This window comes from Microtus ochrogaster, chromosome 7 (assembly GCF_000317375.1).
Source record: "Microtus ochrogaster isolate Prairie Vole_2 chromosome 7, MicOch1.0, whole genome shotgun sequence".
NCBI classification, from domain to species: Eukaryota; Metazoa; Chordata; class Mammalia; order Rodentia; family Cricetidae; genus Microtus; species Microtus ochrogaster.
The window spans coordinates 59,832,701-59,851,635 of record NC_022014.1 but is presented as its reverse complement, the minus strand read 5'-3'; the positions used below and the strand labels follow the sequence as shown (position 1 = coordinate 59,851,635).

Genomic DNA, 18,935 nt, shown 5'->3' with positions numbered 1-18,935 from the left:
CCAGCCTGGTCTACAAGAGCTAGTTCCAGGACAGGCTCCAAAACCACAGAGAAACCCTGTCTAAAAAACCAAAAAAAAAAGTTATAGTGATACTAGATGTTTGTGGCAATAATTAGAAGTAAATCTAGAAGATTTTTGCGTCATTTATCAAAGTACTATTAAAATGCTGTCAGGTTAAGTGTCCCTTGTGGCAGAATGTATGTAGAAGGTTGGGAAGGTTCAGAACTATGAAACTATTCAGTCAGTTTACTGTAAGTGGAGCTTAGGTATATGTTTTTTCCCTGGAAGCCCAGAAGTTTAAAATGTTGAATCTGAGAGGCGCTGATGCTCACAGTAGATGAAGTTCTCTGAAACAAAGCCTGTTAGTGAGCAGCATTTTAATTGTAGTTTCAGCCATTCATAAAAGTTTTCTCATCATTGAATTTACTTAGTGAGCATTAAAATATGTAAATTGTATAGGTTAGTGAGGCATGCAGTGAGAGCAGTTCTGTATGAATGTCCACCAGCGGATGCCATGTCCAGACTAGACCCTCGGGAACTCTCCTGACCTCCTCCCAATTCTGTTCCTGCTTATTAGCTGAAGTAGTCTTCTGTTTGTTTGTTTTTGAGATAGGGTTTCTCTGTTGTGTAGCCTTGGCACCCTGGATCTCACTCTGTAGACCAGACTGGTCTCATACTCAGAGATCTGCTTGTCCACCATCACCTCCCGGTGGTGAAGTACTCCCAGCCCCTTTGAGATAGTGTCTCTGGTAATAAAGGCTGGCTTTGAATTATGTATAAGGCTGAAGATTACCTAGAACTGATCCTTTTTATTGTTGTTTGTTTTTGGACACAGTTGTTTCTCTGTGTAACACTAACTGTCCTGGAAATTGCTCTATAGACCAGGCTGGCTTTGTACTCGCAGAGATCTGCCTGCTTCTGCCTCTACCTCCCAAGCGCTGAGATCAAAAGCGTAAGCCTCCACCCAGCTTTTTTTTTTTTATGAGAGCTGTTTTGTATTATTTTATATATTATTCTCATCACACCCAACTGAAGCAATTTTTTTGTTCTTAATTTATTTTTTATTTTCATGGGTATAGGTGTTTTGCCATGATGTTAGGTTCCCTGGAACTGTAATTACAGACAGTTGTGAGCTGCCATGTGGGTGCTGGGAATTGAACTCGGGTCCTCTGGAAGAGCAGTCAGTGCACTGAGCCATTTCTCCAGTCCCTTATGTATTATTTTTAAGGACCTCATTATTTTATGTGTACGGGTGCTTTGCCTAGATTTGTGAAAGTGCACTTTGTGTGTGCTTGATGCCTGCGGAGATCCGAAGAGGGTGTCGAATCCTCTAGAACCGGAGTTGCAGGTGATTGCGAGCCACCATGTGAATGCTGGAGATGGAACTGGGGTTCCCTGCAAAAGCAGTCAGTGCTTTTGACCCTGAGCCATCTCTCCAGCCTCTTATTTTTTATTATTTTAAGGTTTTGTGTTTGTGGCTGCAGGTGCCCATAGAGACCAGAGGTGTCTGGATGCCTGGAGCTGGGCAGTTGTGAGCCATCCAACATGGGTGCTGGGAGCCCAGCTCAGACCCTCTGCAAAGATAGAATGCTCTTTAATTGTGAGCCATCTTTCCAGCCGAGGGTGTTGTTATAAGAACTGTTGTTCTTACTTCAGATCACACAGCTTGTGGTCAAGTCAGGATGAGATTCTAGATGGTCTGACTGGAGGGTGCTGGTCCTGTTTGAAGAGGATCACTGTGACAACTCTAGTGGGATTGGAATCAGTTCTGAAGGCCAGAGGTCAGATCTCAAGGTGTCAACCACGCTCTGAGAATGAGAATCCTTTCTCAGCATTCCCAGCTTCCAGCCCCAGGTGGTACTTCCTTTTTTCTGTCAAGCCCAAGACTTCTTTAGCTCTTCCCGGTAGTCAGCTCTGAAGCCTCGTATTTTCGGGTGTCTTCCAGTAGCACTCTACTTCCTGGTACTAGGGTTTGGGCATCTGCTGGAGCTGCTGTACACAAACACTATCAATAGGCCTTATTGAGTGCCCGGGGGCCTGCATCCCAAAGCCTGAAACCTGGGAATCCAGATCTGGCTCCTTCTGAAGGCTCTTAGAGACTGCCTTGTGCCTCTCTAACCTTGGGCAGACCTGTCACTCTCCACTGTCCGTTGTCTGCATCACCTCCTTTCCTCTTGAAGAGTCACTAGTCACTAGAGTCTAGGGTGATTTTTATCTCAAAACCTATAGGTGAATACATTTTCCAAACAGGGTCACTCTGAGATTTTAGGTGGACTTGAACTTGGGCCAGAATTCAGCAGAGTTTCTTACTCTTCTATGGATTTGTTGAGAGAAGAAACTTGAAACTAACCCGTGAATCACCTTCAGACTTACTGTTGAGCTTCGGAAGTCAGTCCCACTTACTGTGTAGTCCAGGAAAAAGTCAAGCTGTAAAACACGCCTGAAAAATATATATATATAATATATATGTGTATATATATGTATATATATATATATATATATATATATTTGCTCACGGTTTTACTTAGGCAGGATTTTTTTTCTTCCCACCCTGTCTTCTTCTGTCACCTTGTGAAGTGGTGGGGACACTGAACAGTGAACACCCTGGGGTAGCCAGACAAGTCCTAGTGACCTGGGGGAACTTACTGGCCTTGGAGGGACAGATAGACTCATAGCAGATCAGCGTATTTATAGGGGAAGAGGTAGTGAGGACGCAGGTTTGGTTAGATAAACTGTCAGACCCCAGAGCATCCATGGTAACAGACACCTTGGCTTTGACAATATCGGCAGTTCATGTTATAGCATTTCACTGCTATGTTTGTAATTAATTTATTCTGCTTCCAGGAGAAAAAAAGCTAAGTCAGTGTGAATATTATGTATTTTTGATGAGCAGAATAAAAGATATTTGCCAGCACCCCGTTTTTAGAGAGGTGTTAACAGATTATTCTCCTGGAGACATGTCCAAGGGAGTGAGGATGAGGAGTGGGGAGGTATTTGAGCTTGCGTGGCCTGAGAAGAGAGTGGAGTAAAAGTATCAAAGCTGAGTGGTTTGAAGGCTTGGTGCAGAGGAGATGTTAGATACATTTCACACACTGCTGGCAGACAGCCTCAGAGCTAATTGATGGAATTACTACAGGTTTGAGTAATTTCATTATAGGTAAAAACTTACTTAAAAGTACTTGTACACCCCTTTAATCCTAGCTCCCAGGAGGCAGAGGCAGGCCTATCTCTGAGTTCAAGGCCAACTTGGTTCACAGAGCAAGTTCCTAAACAGCAAGAACTACACAGAGAAACCCTGTCTCGAAAAAACAAAAAGAAAAAACCAAAACGTCTGTCTGAAGCCATGAGTTTGTTGTTAAGGGGTAATTATGTAGAGACCAGAATAGAGTCCACATGTTTGTTAGTTGTTAGGAATCCGCTCAGTATTGTGTGGCTTGCTTGAGGAAGTTGACAGAATGGCCAGTAACAGTGTGAATGTGCTCTCTCTGGTGGTTTTGCAATCTTTGAGACTTCTGAAGACCCAGGTTGGGATTTTCAGCAGGCTGCTGCAGTCGAGTTGCCCGAGGTCTGGGTGGTTCTTTCCAAACCCTCGGAGCATGGCTCTGAATGCTAAAGTCATGTTTCTGTCACATGTCCGTGTTTGTAAGTGACCACTCTACTCACTAATACTGAAAGTTGTTTGTTCCAAGGAGTGAGAGCTCAGAAATCCAAGTAATTAGAGACTGTTTAGATAAAACGAGAGATGGAGCTTCAGCATTTGGCCTTCACGTTACACAGTTGAACTTGCTGGGTAGATGTTAGTTGGTAAGCGCTGTTGTGTCTAATGCTTTCCCCTCGCTGATTTCACAACAGAGAAGAAGACACAGAAAATGAAAAGGAAAAGAAAGTTTGGTACTACAGTACAAAGGTCCAGCTTGCAGAATTAATAGACTGTCTAGACAAAGACTACTGGGAAGCAGAACTGTGCAAAATTCTAGAAGAGACGCGAGAAGAAATGCACCAGCACATGGACATAACGGAAGACCTGACCAACAAAGCCCGGGGCAGCAACAAGTCCTTTCTAGCGGCAGCTAATGGTGAGGGGGCCTTCTTCCTTGATTTTTGTTGTTAAATTTGAGATAAGATCTTATGTAAAATATTCTGAAACTTAGAACACATGTAAAGATGTCTGACTTACATATGCTTTGCTTTGACTCGATAATGTTTTTTTTTTCCTACAGTGTTCCTATACATGCTAACACAGTTTAAGGTGCTGTATATTTTAGTGTTTTGTTTCTTGCCTTGGTCGCCGATTGTACATCCTATCCCCACAAATCAATTGTTTCTTGTTTGTAACTCAGTCCGGGTTCAATTCATTATATAGCCCAGATTGGCCTTGAACTCATGATCCTCCTGCTTCAGCTGTCAGAATATTGGAACTGTGGGGGTGTTCCACCTTTCCTATCATTTGTACCACTCTATTCCTTCCACACTACAGACAACTTTATAGAACAACTCTCACCCACACACAAAATCAAATGGATGTACTTCCTGTTTCTGTGTCCTCAGCTCTCAGTATATAATTTTTTAGACAACTATACTGAGTTGTTTTATCTTGTTAGTGCTAGGGATCATAGGCTAGAAACATACTCTATTACTGAGGTTCACTGTCAGTCCCTTGAAGAGATTTTCTAGTTGTGGAAAATGGTCTCAGTAACTATAGTTTAAGAAATAAGAACAAGGGCTGGAGAGATGGCTCAGTGGTTAAGAGCACTGCTTGCTCTTCCAAAGGTCCTGAGTTCAAATCCCAGCAACCACATGGTGGCTCACAACCATCTGTAATGAGGTCTGGTGTCCTCTTCTGGCCTGCAGACATACACACAGACAGAATATTGTATACATAATAAATAAATAAATATTTAAAAAAATAAGAACAAAATGAAGGTGGGGAACACTGAAGGAAGGAGATAAAAACAAGTACTGTGGACCCCAGAGGAGCATTTGTTTGTGTTTGTAAACTTTGCACTGCAGTTGGGAGCTTGTTTCCCAGGAGAATTCGGTTTAGTAATTCTGAAACTGCTTTGCCGTGGCCATCCTTAACCAACCACTGGGTTCTCTGTGAAGAATGTAGCCAGTTTCTCACTGAGAAATTACAAAATAAGCATAGAAGTAGTGGTGCAGTGAACCCAAGACACGCCCACCTACATATGGGTAGATACTGGAATCATATGTATATTTATTAGGTGCAGACATTTCCTGTTGTTAGAGGACCCAGATTGTATGGCTTCTAAACATTTTCTAATCATAAAAAGAACTAAGATTTGGGTATAGTGACACACGCCTTAATTCCGGCACTTGGGATACAGAGGCAAGTAAATCTTTGTTAGTTCAAGACTATCCTGGTCTACAGAGTGAGTTCCATGACTGTCAGAATTGCATAGTGAGACTCTGTCTCTTAGGGGAAAAAAGGAAACAAGATTCCTAAGACAGATGGTCGGTTATATATACAGCATGGGCAGGAAGAATAGAGGACACCTGGAAATTTTTGAATGTTGGAAGTTAGAGAGTGGAGTGATGGCATATGCCTGCAATTCTAGCATTTAGTGGGTAAAGGTGGGAGGAGGTCAAACCAGGGGCTGGACCCCTTAGGAGTGCCTGTTGTTGTTGCAGAGGACCCAGGTTCAGTTCCAGAATCCTCATGGTGGTTCACAGTCATTCACAACTGCAGTTCTGATGCCTTCTTCTGACCTCTGAGGGCACCAAGTACATGTGGTATACATACATACATGCAGGCAAAACACAGACACACATAAAGCAAAATGAATAAATTTTTGTTGTTGCTGTTTTTTCGAGGCAGGCTTTCTTTGTGCATCCCTGGCTGTCCTGAACATGCTCTATAGATGAAACTGGCCTCAAATTTAGAGATCCACCTGCCTCTGCATCCCAAAGGCATGCACCATCACCTCTAAAATGAATTTAAAAAAAAAGTTCAAGGCCAACCTCAGACGTACTGAATTTGTGTCCAGTCTGAGCCTCATAACATTTGCCTCAAGCAACCAAACAGACAAACTAACAAGAAAAGGTACTTAACTTGGTGGATGTGATAGCATATCGTAGCTACTCGGGATGCTGAGGCAGCAGGATTGTAAACATCAGATAGCCTGGGACTCATAATAATTCATCTCAGAGGATGCATTTACCATAACCCAGTGAGTCTGTCTAGTGTCCATGTGTCCACACTGATTTTCCTTATGCTGGTGCTGTGCCATGGTGTCACCCTCACTGAGTTAGAAAGTGTTTCCATGTGGGCCTTTCTGCTCGTTTTACCCTGGAGGAGGCAGGGTCTGCAGATCCAGGAAGCCTGCTTAGTCTCAGGGAGCAGTCACCTCAGCTCCACACTGTTTCCAGGTCTGCTTTCCTCATTGCACTGTGCTGCGTAGCCTGAGTCTGTCTCATGGTGGGGCGTTGTGACACTGATGGACATCAAGTCTCACTTTGTTTTTTGTTGTTGTTGTTGTTGTTTTGTTTTTGTTTTTCGGGACAGGATTTCCCTGTAGCTTTGGAGCCTGTCCTAGAACTAGCTCTTGTTGTAGACTTTGTTTTTTGTTTGTTTGTTTGTTTTAAAATAGTTTATTTAACTTTATGTGCATTGGTGTGAAGGTGTCAGATCCTGAGGAACTCTTCTGAGCTAGGAATTAAACCTGATCTTCTGGAAGAACTGCCAGTGCTCCTAACCACTGAGCCATCTCTCCAGCCCCCCAGGTCTCAGTTTTAAGAGTCAGATTGTTTTCTCTGAGGCCGAATATTGCCATGTAGTCCAGATACACCTGGGTTAGAGGTGTGCTTCACTGTCTTCTGCCTTTGCCATCTCATCTTTACAAAGAAAGTTAATTTTATAGGTAGGATTCTAGGATTTATTTTCTAAAAATGAGGTGCCCTGCTCTAATTGAGCTTTGTAAATGTGGGTTGTTTTATTTTGTCCCCTCACAATTTTTTTTTTTTTTTTTTTAAAGGCTGGGTCTCACTGTGTAGCCCTGGCTGTCCTGGAACTCAGTGTATAGATCAAGCTACCCTCAAACTTTTAGAGATTCACTTACCTCTCCCTCCTGAGTCCAGAAATTAAAGGTGTGCACCACCATATGTAACCTTAAAGATCTTCTTAAAAATATTATTTATGTGTGGGCATCCCAGGAGACCAGAGTAGAGCTAGAGGTACAGGCTGGTCTGAGCCTCTTGATTGACACTAGTGCTAGGACCTGAACTTGGGTCCTCTGCAAGAGCAGCAAGTGCTTTAGTCATTGAGCTGTATCTCTCCAGCTCTTTATTATTTGAGACACAATCTCTTTGAGCCTGGTGCTCGCTGATTTCCTAGGCTGAGTAGCCAACAAGCTGCAGGTATTTCCTTCACACCCTCAAAGTGAGCTATTGCCCCCAGCTTTATGTGGAGGCTGGGGTTTCAAGCTCAGGTCTTCTAACTGGTTTAAAGACTTAAAAATATTAAACAGTAAACTTTATTTTTTTTTAAATCAAGTTCTCACTATGTAGCCCTGGCTGTCCTAACCTGGAACATGCTGAATAGATCAAGCTGGCTTTGTACTCGATCTACCTACATTTGAACCCTGAGTGCTTGGATTAAAGGTGTGCACCACCAAGCCTAACAAACATTAAAATTCCTAAGTGTCATTTGTTAGTAAATTTGACTACGAGAAGAAAACAATTACATCTATTTTTCATTATAGAAGAAATTTTGGACTCATTAAGAATCAAAAGAGGGGAAGATATTGACTGTGATCAGAGCCCAGAAGAAACAGAAAAAGACAAGAATGAGGTCGAGAGTGACAGTTCCAGAGATGCCGAGAAGAACAGGGAGGACTTGGAAGACCAGTCCCTGGAGAAGGACAGTGACAACAAAGCCTTGGGTGAAGAGCCTGGGCAAGGAAAACCTGAGGGTAAAAGAATTACTTGGTTTAAAAGAAATATTTTATTAATGCCATTTGTTTGAAACCTCCAATTTTACTTGGAAAATGGAAATGGAAATTTTTAGAGCAGACAGCTATTTTTGATTTCTAAAGATATTTAAGAGAGTCTCTCCTTTGTGATATTACAACCATTGGAATGAGTTTTATGTACTGATGGATTTGCTATAATGTTATAAATATTCCCTAAGAAGTTGGCATCCCTTGAAATTTGTTGATGAAAAAATAACTATTTTTATACCAGAATATACTTTGGTATGTGATTAAAAAATGTGTTCTTAAAAAATTAACTCTAAAACCTCCTTAATATTTTAATATCTTTGTCTTTGGATGGCTCATTTGCAAAGCTATCCCAGAGTCTGAACTGCTTTAAAACGGCCATCAAAGAGAAGCAGGTTTTTTGGTGATTGATGATTTTTCATAGTTGACTGAATGTGGCCACTTGTCCCAAAGCAATTTTAAAGCATATCTTTAAAGTTTTGTTGTGCATTTTGCTGTAGAGCCAACAGAAGTTGGGGATAGAGGTAACTCTGTGCCAGCAAATCTTGGCGACAACACAGCTAATGCTTCTTCAGAAGAGACTAGTCCCTGTGAAGGGAGGAGCCCCGAGGGCTGTCTCTCAGAAACCCATGATAGCAGCAACATGACAGAGAAGAAGGTGGCATCTGAGCTCCCCCCGGATGTGCCAGGTACAGAGGGCAGTGTACCAATGCCTCTGTAATGGGGGGGGGAACCCTTCCCTTTGCAGTAAAAGCTGCATGTCACCTAGAACCTGAAAGTCTGCATTCATCCATGCCGCTTGCTCACAGTGCCATTCCTGATTGCTAAACTGTCACCTAACATTGATGTTTGGCAGATGGTCTTGCAGTTAGTGCCTGGAACTCCCTCTTAGTCCCCATGCTTGTATTTCTTAAATGGAATTATATGCCTGGTCACCAGACCATCCTGGCCGAGATTTGATTTGAGTTACTTACATAGTAATGTCTGTTTCCTTGTTGAGTGACATGGCCCTTCTGGCTCTGTATATACTAACACATTAATTTTCTGTTTGCATGTGCTCATGTAGTGCTACATGTCAGATCATAATATTACCAGAGAATCCATTATCACCAACATTTCTGCAAGGTGCATTGATATGCTAACCAGTAATTTTAACTTTAACCTTTTTAAACTTCATTGGAGTAAGTTATCATACTGAGAATGTATAATTATGACCTTTTTGCTTTTTCAAGAAATCCAAAGGTGTTTTTATTACAGCGTGTGTGTGTATATGTGTGTGTGCATGTGTATATACTCACATATATAAGTCAGATGATTAAAATCAAAAAGTAAGTATCAATAATATCACAAAAAAATGTCATAGTTGGAAGAAATCCTTAGAGGTCCTTTTCTGTGACTATGAAAGTATTGCTTTGTGTTAGTTGTGCTGGGATGTGCCGGCTGTGTTGACACACTGCTGTTTAAAAGGTGTGCGTTCTAGGTCTTCTGCCCATAAGTCAGTGCCATCCACCCCTTTAAGAGCCTCCAGATTTTTGATTGGATTGTGAAAGATTTTGGCAGCTAGTTGAAAACCCCAATGAAAGCTTAGGTTGTGTACAGGCTCCACGTGAACCCCAGCTGTCAGCAGAGCATCTGACACAGTTGATAATAGGGGGACTGGGCTCATTAAGATGTGGGAAATCTGGAACCTATATGCCAGTGAAGCAGAGCTGCCTGGGTGTGTGGTGTGCAGTCTGTAGTCTCAGGGCTAGTGAGGCAGGCAAGCAGGCAGGCACTCAGGGCTAGTTGGGGTTAATGAAGTGAGACCCTGCATCAAAACACAAAAAGTTAAAAAAAAAATCATTTAAACCCAGAACATTATACAGTTTGGCAGTTGAAAAACTAATATTCCTGCAATATTTGGGGCACTGAACTGGGGAGCCAGTAAGGATCAGGCTTTCTGAAATGTGACGTCATCAAAGTAGAAACTAGAAGGGAATATTCTGATTGACTATTAAGAACTTTCTTAAAATTAGAACTGTTTAGAAAATAGAGCTGTCAGTGAGAAAAGTGGCGTTTCCCAGGAGTGTTTCCTTAGGAGCTGAAGGAACACAGGTTTATAATTTGTTTCAATAGCTAAGTACTTCTAGGTTTTCGTCAGTTTTATTCTCATTTCCACATATTCAGGGTTAAAAGTTTTAAATATTGAGTACTATTGCTGAAGTAATGTGGGAAAAACAACTTCCATGCTTGTTACTTTTTTAAAAAAAATTCATTTTAAAGCTCTATTTATTTATTTATTTATTTATTTATTTATTTATTTATTTATTTATTTTGTATGCAGTGTTCTGTCTGCATGTATGCCTGCAGGCCAGAAGAGGGCGCCAGATCTCATTACAGATGGTTGTGAGCCACCATGTGGTTGCTGGGAATTGAACTCAGGACCTCTGGAAGAATAGCCAGTGCTCTTAACCTCTGAGCCATCTCTCCAGCCCGCTTGTTACTTTTTAATTATAATGTAAATCTTAGTTGTACTAGGGCTTCAGGTTTAATATAACTGGTATGTTTTTAAACCAAATTTGGTTGATTCTAGTCTTTGTGTGCTGTTTTAGATTATTTTACATTTATTTATTTATTTTGTGTGGGCAAATGTGGATGAACACGTGCACATGCGTGCCGCATGCTCATGTAATGGCAGATACACAGATCCAAGGACAACCTGATGGAGACAGTTTCTCCTTCCTGGGGATTGAACACAGTTTGCCAGGCTTGGCAGCAATCACCTTTACCTTTTGAGCCATCTTGTCAGCCTTTATTTTGTACTTGTACCAAGTAGTTGATATTACAGTAAGTTTCAGACTCTGTAGTCTGATGGGAATACATGACAAAGTAGAGTGGAGTCCTTGATGACTGCATCCTGCTGGGTAGCAGTAGACCTGGGAGTGCGCTCTGGCCTCCAGGGAGGGCGCGCTGCTGTCTCCTGTGCCTTCTGCTTCTCTCTGTTCTTTCTTGTTCAGCAAGTAATTGTGTTACTGTTCTTGGGAGGGTGCTGTGTGCTTTGTGAAGCCCCCAACCAGCCTCTGTTGTCACTGTTGATGCCCCCTCTGGTCAGTGGATGAGGTGGTGAGATGGTCAGTGTGTGTAAAAGCACTTACCAGGAACGTATGGTAGAAAGCAATAACCAGCTCCTGACAGTTGTCACCTGAACTCAACATGTGTCCTGCGCTATATACGTGCCTGCTCCCTCCCCACTAATAATAAATACACTTTACCAATGGTAGTCACCTTGAGCTGGAGAGATAGTTCAGGCATTGAAAGGACCTGAGTTCATGCCCCAGAATCTTTAAAGTCAGGCATGATAACAGATAATCTCAGTGCTGGGAAGACTGGCCAGGGAGTCTAGCCTACTCAGAGAGTCCCAGACCAGTGAGAAAGTAGTTCAGAGATCATGTTGGCAGGCGAAGATGGTTCCATAGCTCTTGCTGGGTAAAGCTGACCATGTGAGTTCATTCTCCAGAACTGAAGTAAAATAAAGGAGAGAACTGGCTGCATGCACACGCTTTCCTCTGACTAATTAGCCTCTGATCTTTCTTATTTCTTTGCTTTCTTTTCTTTGCTTTTTTCATCTTGGATGGCCCAGCTTCTGAAAGTCAAGGCTGTGATGCCCTCCTGTGCTTGCTCTCATGACTTCAGTTTCCCTCTGCATGACTGCAGTTAATTCTTTTTGGGTGGTGATGGGTGTGGGACTCAGAGCCTGTGGTCAAGAGACAAGCACTGAGTTATATCCCCAGTGTGAGTTTGACGTTGATAAATGTCTGATTTGTGCTTGATGAAAACACACACATTTGTTGTTGGGTACAACATAAGACAGTTAAGTCAAAATTTTAAATTGTATTGTTTTAATGCAAGTCTCTTTCCTCCTCCATTGTAAGTTGTTTAAAATTATTTGCAGCTGTTTGCTTTGAGAGTGACTTTCTGACTTGTTTGTGGTACCAGGGATCGAGCCCCATAGCTTAGCATGCTAGGCAAGTGCTCAGTTACCCTCAGCCTCTCAGGTTTTTTCAGTTCATTTTTACCAGGAGCATCCAAATTTTATATTTTCTTTTGAATTAGTATCTTAATTATTTTGAAATGTGCATTATATTTAATAATATTTCCAAGCTATACTACCTTCGGATTGGCATTTACTTTCTATAGTAGAAAAGTTGTTGTTTTTTTGAAGTTTTTTGGGTTTTTTTGTTTTTGTTTTTCCGAGACAGGATTTCTCTGTAGCTTTGGAGCCTTTCCTGGAACTAGCTCTTGTAGACAAGTCTGACCTCGAACTCACAGAGATCCACCTGCTTCTGCCTCCCAAGTGCTGGGATTAAAGGTGTGCCACCTGGCTTGAAGTTTTTCTTTTGAATGAGTGAGAGTTGATGTGAGTGCAGGTGCCCATAGAGACCAGAAGAGGGATCACATCCTCTGGAGCCAGAGTTAGAGGCAGTTGTGAGCCAGCTGATGTAGGTGCTGGGAACTAGAGTCAGGTCCTCTGCAAGAGCACTGAGTGCTCCAAGCCTCTGAGCTGTATCTGCAGCCCCTAGAGCAGAAACGTTGTGACATGAACATTTATTTATTTACTGTGGGCTAAGGTGTGCCAAAGCATGTTGGTAGAGCTCAGGGAACAGCATAGTATGACTTGTGAAAGTTTGTTTACCAGTCTACCATGTGGTTCCTGGGGATGGGACTCACATGGTCTGGCTTGACAGAAAGCGCCTTTATGAGCCAAGCCATCTTTCCAGGCCTTAATAAGAAGATTTAAAATCTAGACATGCAACCATTTTCTCTTTTTTTTTTTTGAGATTATCTATCTATCTATCTATCTATCTATCTATCTATCTATCTATCTTATCTATCTATCTATCTATTTATTTATTTTGTATACAATATTCTGTCTGCGTATATGCCTGCAGGCCAGAAGAGGGCACCAGATCTCATTACAGATGGTTGTGAGCCACCATATGGTTGCCAGGAATTGAACTCAGGACCTTTAGGAAGAGCAGGCAATGCTCTTAACCACTGAGCCATCTCTCCAGCCCACATGCAACCATTTTCAAGATTTACCTTTATGTAACATCCCAACAGAGAGCAGTATCACTTTTAGGGAGTTCAGTAAAAGGAAAAGTAACAGATGTAGCCAAAAAAACAAAGGATCCGAATATAAAGTAGACAGATGCCTTAGTAACCATCCTATGGTGTAGTCAGAGATCTGTAATATTTCCTGTGGCTCAGATGAAGGAAGGCTAGACTCGGAAGTTGGGTGGTGTTAGTTTGAAAGACAGCATTATTTTTATTTACTGTGTGCATCTGGGTTCAGTGTCTAGAATTCGCAAGTATCAGTTGTGATGTACTGACATTATTTCTGTATGGCTCTTTTCTGTTATGGTTTTGGGTTGGGTTTTTTTGTTTGTTTGTTTGTTTGTTTGTTTGTTTGTTTTGTAGGGGGTTGTTGAGACAGGTCTCTCTGTGTAACTCTTGCTGTCCTGAAACTCACTCTATAGGCCAGGCTGGCCTCAAACTCACAGAGATCTATCTGCCTGCCTCTGCCTCCCTAAGTGCTGGAATTAAAGGCCTGTGACACCACCTCCTGACTGCCTTTTCTGTTCTGTTTAGTTGTTTGTTTGAGCCTCAATTAGCCTCACGCTCATACAATCTTCCTGTCTCAGCCTAGGGATTTACAGGTGTGAGCACAGGGCCTACCTTTCCCTGTAGTTTCAGTTTGCATTCTCTTGGCTTGAATGAAGTGGTCATATTTCCACATGTTTAAAGGCAACTTTCATTCCTTTGTGATTATTCCTGTATTCTCAATTCTATATGCTATCGTAACCTCATATTGGGTGCAGTCAGAGATCTAATGCCTTTCCTCATTTGTAACTATATTTCATGTAGTTGGTGTGACCTAATGTCAGTTGTTTTTACTTAGTGATAGAGTACCTTGTTGTTGGCAAATGCAAACAGACTTAGTTTCTGAACTCCCATGGCGTTCATTTTTTCCTGGTACTAATTCCTGTATTGGTTAGGAACTAAACTGCTAGTGATGCTGTGGAATTACCCAGGAAAGGTAACCACACTTAGAAAACCTTACAGGTAAAGAAAGAATCCTCTTCAATTCTATTTGTAAATGAGATCTTTGAAAATTCTTGAAAAGTGAGAATATAAGCTTCTTGCTTTGAGTGTTTTTCTCTGCAAAACCACTTCTTCCTATCTGATGTGCCCTGAGTTGTGTTTGGTGGTTGTTGTGTTGGCTGCTTTTTCTTTGACTCTGGACTGTTGGGAGTTATCTGCTTGTGCTGGATGATGATAGAGAGACTGTTTATCAGTGGTCGGAAAGCTTTTATAGGACTTGTATGGGGGCAGTGCTTACCAACTTCCTCTCACTCAGAGGATACCACATTCCTCCATGGTCAGCTTTGCTTTCTACTGTCAGCATCGTGGTGAAGTCCTACAACCATTAAGTGCTTTTCTGACATTTAGATTTTGTTGTGATTTTTTTCAATGTAAAAATCAGATATTTTATTTTTCTAGAAGACTCTAACAAGACATGTGACAGCAGTAACACTAGTGCTACCACTACCTCCATCCAGCCTAATCTGGAGAGCAGTAGCAGCAGTGAACTCAGCTCTTCCCAGAGCGACTCTGCTAAGGCAGCTGATGACCCTGGCGCTGGGGAGAGCGACTCCCACACACCTGTCTCTGCTCAGGAAGAGATAGGTAAGAGCACACTCAGCCACTCAGGGGAGAGGTGTTTTTGTGTTTTGTTTTTTTTTTTTTCTTTAAAGATTTTCAATTTTTTAAATAAAAGTTTTAGTGGTTTGGAAAGAATTGGTGTCTCTTGTTGTGCTTTTGTTTTTGTTTTTTTCCCCCCCATTAACATGAGCTCACTGTTTTTGCTTTACAAAAAAATCCTACAAGAGGAGAAAAGTAGAAACCTTTTCATTCTCCTGAAGTATAAGCACCATCAGTTTTTTGTATTTTTCATTTCTTTCATATCTGTATGCTTACAAATTTTTTTTGGTTTTCTTTTTTCTTTTTTTTTAATATATTAATTGGATCATTCTGCATGTGTTAATCTGCATCTTGTTTTTTTTTTTTGTGTGTGTGTATGGGTTGTTTTTTTTTCTTCACTTTCTCACATAGTGACACATGGTAGGGACTCCTCAGGTTAGAGTCAAATGCATTGTTCTTAGCTGCTGCGTGGTGTTTGGCCGTCACCATGGTGGTGCTTTCTACCCGTCTCCACACGTGTCTCTGTGTTCTGCAAGTGTTTCTGGCAGTGTAGGAAACTGAATGAAATGACTGACTGGTCAAATGGTAGGTACCCTTTACAGATAATAGAGGCTACTGCTTAGTTCATCACCCAGAAGGACAAACCTACTAATTTCCATACTTGTATGTTTCCCTATTTGCACATCTAAATTTAACACCATTTATCTTTTTTGACAGTGGTAAGAATGTATTTAATGGAAAAATTGCTTATTTCCGCTTATGAATGTGGTTGCTTCTTTTTATGTGTTTAATATTCTGTGTTTTGTTGATTCCTGTTTTTGCTTGCTTTTTCTAGAGAATTTTAATATTTTTTATAAGTTTTAGAATTGCCTTATGTATTATAGTCATTAATATCTGCTTCATATTTGTGCTTATTACTTTCTTGTGCTTAATTTTTATGTTGTTAAATTTCATCTCTTTCTGCAGATTTTCCCTGTGTGTTGTATTTTTTTTAAAGAAAGATGATCTCATGAAAATAAATATTTACAGTAATTTTCCATAAGTCTGTAGCATTGGTTTAAATTTATCTTGAGTATAATTTCAGATATGACATAAGGTTGGAGATGTCTTTTACTTAGGACTTTTCCAATTGTAAATGACCAACTGTAGAGGGACTTTAATTAGCTTGTATAATTGGGAAAATTCATGTTCTCCTGAAGCATAAGTGGACCCAGTGGTACAACCACTGCTCTATCCTCCCCTCCCCCATTTTCAGTCAACTTAAATTTGTGTGATAATTTAATTCTCTCCTAATACAGACAGGCTTTTTCCAAGTTGCAGGTAAGATGGCACCAGCAATTTGTTCTCATGTCTTTCCAAGGTCTGTGGCCCAAAGCCCCCACTCCTGCTCCAAATCAAAAGTCTTTGAGGAAGGAATTTGAGTGGCTTATCTTGGATCATATTGTTCCACACCTGTGGCCAGGGCAGGCAAGGTATTATTGATGGCTCCAACAAAAGTATATGATTGAAATGGGTAGGAATGAATTTTTAAAGAACAAGGGCTGTTTCAAAGATAGGACCACGCAGAGAGCTGTGGTTGCATCTTAGGTCGCTCAGCACAGCGTGGTCACCCGTGTTTGTTCCCATCCATCAGTTCACAGTGCCTCTTGCCTCTCTCTGACGCTCACCTGAAAATGTCTAAAAATCTTTGGCCCACTATTGCGCCCAGTAGTTGTATATAATTATATCTTAAGCCCCATCTAAGATTTCTCTGTGCTATGCATTGTTTGACAGGCTTGGGTATGTCTTAAGTTTATATAACCCATATGAAATTCTGAATTTAGCTGTTGTTCACTTTATTGTCCTGACAATAGAGGGCCTATTTGGGTAGATTTGATATGGTGACAATGTATGAGAAGTGAGATGCATGCAAGAGGTTCTTCTGGGGGCCATTCCATTGTGGTAGCCTAGGTTTTGCTAGCTATTACACAGTATGGGTTCTTGGGAATTACTGTTGGCTGAACAATCATACACAGTAACTTGGCAAAGTTGGAGAGTTCCCTGCCCTTACTCCCCATGTCAGTATAACAACATTCCCTTGTAGATTTGTAGGGATTCCCACTCGTACCTAGTACTTAGTAACTTGCCTCAGGCTTCTTGGACAGGAGCCCTTCTGCTTCCTCATTATGTTTGGTGGGCCAGTAGTTTTTTTTTGCCCTTTGCTTATGCTTGCCAGAGGGGCTGGTTTAGAGCAGATGACTATTTTGCCAACAGGCTGCCTGTAGAGGTTGACTTCTTAATGGCAGCAGTGTGGACTTGGGTAGCCTGTGTTCCATGAGGACCTACCCTTGCCATGTCTTCAGCTGTGATGCTTACAGATGAGGTTGTTCTTCGCTTTATTTTTGCTGAACTAGCAAATGCAGAGGGTTAATTCTGAGCAGCATTGAATTCTAGCTGCGCACTGGGGGGCTTCTTTCAGAAAGCTCTTGCTATTCCTTCTCTTCTTTCAACAAGTGAGGCCTAAAACCAAGAGAGCATCTATAAAGTCTATTGCAGGATATAATAAATGGTCATAAGAGTTGAGAGCCTTGGGTTAAATCCCCAGCACATGGAGAGTCTAAGAGAAGATAGCAGTATTCAGGATCACTAGCTCTCCAGCCTGCCCAATTTGCTCAGTGGTATATTTTGTAGACTAAGTCTTAAAATACTTGCTGGATTATTTAGGACTAACTCCTTTTGGCAGAAATCTACCTCGCTTAAAAACAGAAATGACATTTTATTAGTGGCCTCAAAAGGAGCGTCTAGGGCTGGTGAAAGCCTCGGGTGTACTGTCAGGTTCAGGAAGCTAAGCCAGGTTGTCAGCTTCCTCAACATTTGCTCTTCTCATGTCTGCTCTGGAGTATTGGGGGGTGGGGGTTGCTCCCTGCAAGTAACAGTCTTTCTACCATAGAGGTACAAGTTAGAGCCTCTAATTCATACCCTTCCTGCTTACTAATAGAAAAACCAGAATAGTAAGGTAAGGGTTCTGTCCAGTACATGCAGTTCAGTCCCAGAGAAGAGAACAAAACAGAGAAGAGAAGCCATACTTAAAAGCTCAAAATGGAACAGGGTGACAACTGCCTGGGAAAGCTGCCTAGTGGGATGGTGGGGTCTTCTGTCCAGTTCTCTCTGGGTGCTATCGTTGCTTCCAAAGGCCGGACCTTTGATCCATAACCCTATTGAGCCAACATACCAAACAATTCCCTGAAATGAACAGATAGCCTCCCCATTTGCATCTGTCTCTACTTGCCTAAAATGCCACCATATATGTAATACGAAATTCCCATCCTTGGATTTACCAATGCTACACTGCTTAATTTCTTTTTTTAAGCTTTAAATTATAAATTAGGTCTTACTCAATTTTCTGAACAATGGAAAATGTACAGTGATGAATGGCTGGGTATGTATGTTCACTATCCAATGTGAAATTTGTGTATATAGAAAGCAGAAATTGTATCTGGGCATTCAGACTGTCACCATCAAAAATGAAGTTATAAAGGAGATGTTGAGAAATCTTTATTATGTTAAAATAATTGTAATGGGTTTTCACAAATAATTATATACTCTAGGGAAAAATTCAGTTGGCATTTCTAAAATTCAAGACTATTACTACTTAAGTGGAAAATCTTTCTGAAATTAACTCCAGCCTTTTAATATACAAATGCACATTAGATATACAAGACAGCATTTTGTATGCATTCGAGTTATTATGTTTGTTATTTGCACGGTTTTGGAGACCCCTCCTCTCCAGTAAATGAGTTTCAAAACAGGTAACACTGTTTTCTGCAAAATAATGAATGGCACACAGTATTTTTGCTTTTTGATCTTTGCTGTTGACAAAAACATTCAAGGATTGAGGACATGCTTTGCCTGTGAAAGGACTTATTCTGCTTATTTCTCTTGGACTTTAAATATATATGGCATGTAAGGGTTGGATAAATAAGGCATTCTTAGTTATTTACTTCCTGTCAGCAATCACTTTGTGGCATTTTCATTTGGTAACAGGGGATTTCAGATTGGAGAAGTCTAATGGAGAAATCGTCGAGTCCCCTGGAGCTGGGAGAGGAACATCTGGCTCCACTCGCATCATCACCAGATTGCGGAACCCAGACAGCAAACTCAGTCAGCTCAAGAGCCAGCAGGTGGCAGCTGCGGCCCATGAAGCAAACAAATTGTTTAAGGAGGGCAAAGAGGTGTGTTCTGTTTAAAACAAAACTCTGT

General features: G+C 41.3%; 1 protein-coding gene across 6 annotated transcripts in view; it reads left to right on the top strand.

Moving 5' to 3' along the window:
* The window catches only part of Bptf (bromodomain PHD finger transcription factor), a 106,288-nt gene that overhangs the window by 32,142 nt on the left and 55,211 nt on the right, over positions 1 to 18,935 (top strand). For 4 of the 6 annotated variants that reach the window (XM_013347519.2, XM_005350427.3, XM_013347515.2 and 1 more), the window contains exons 3-7: positions 3,853 to 4,076; positions 7,719 to 7,928; positions 8,456 to 8,644; positions 14,496 to 14,681; positions 18,720 to 18,907. In XM_013347519.2, the coding sequence (XP_013202973.1) occupies positions 3,853 to 4,076; positions 7,719 to 7,928; positions 8,456 to 8,644; positions 14,496 to 14,681; positions 18,720 to 18,907 (997 nt within the window). The remainder of the gene's footprint in view (positions 1 to 3,852; positions 4,077 to 7,718; positions 7,929 to 8,455; positions 8,645 to 14,495; positions 14,682 to 18,719; positions 18,908 to 18,935) is intronic. The other 2 variants (XM_026780479.1, XM_026780481.1) reach the window with 2 other exon arrangements.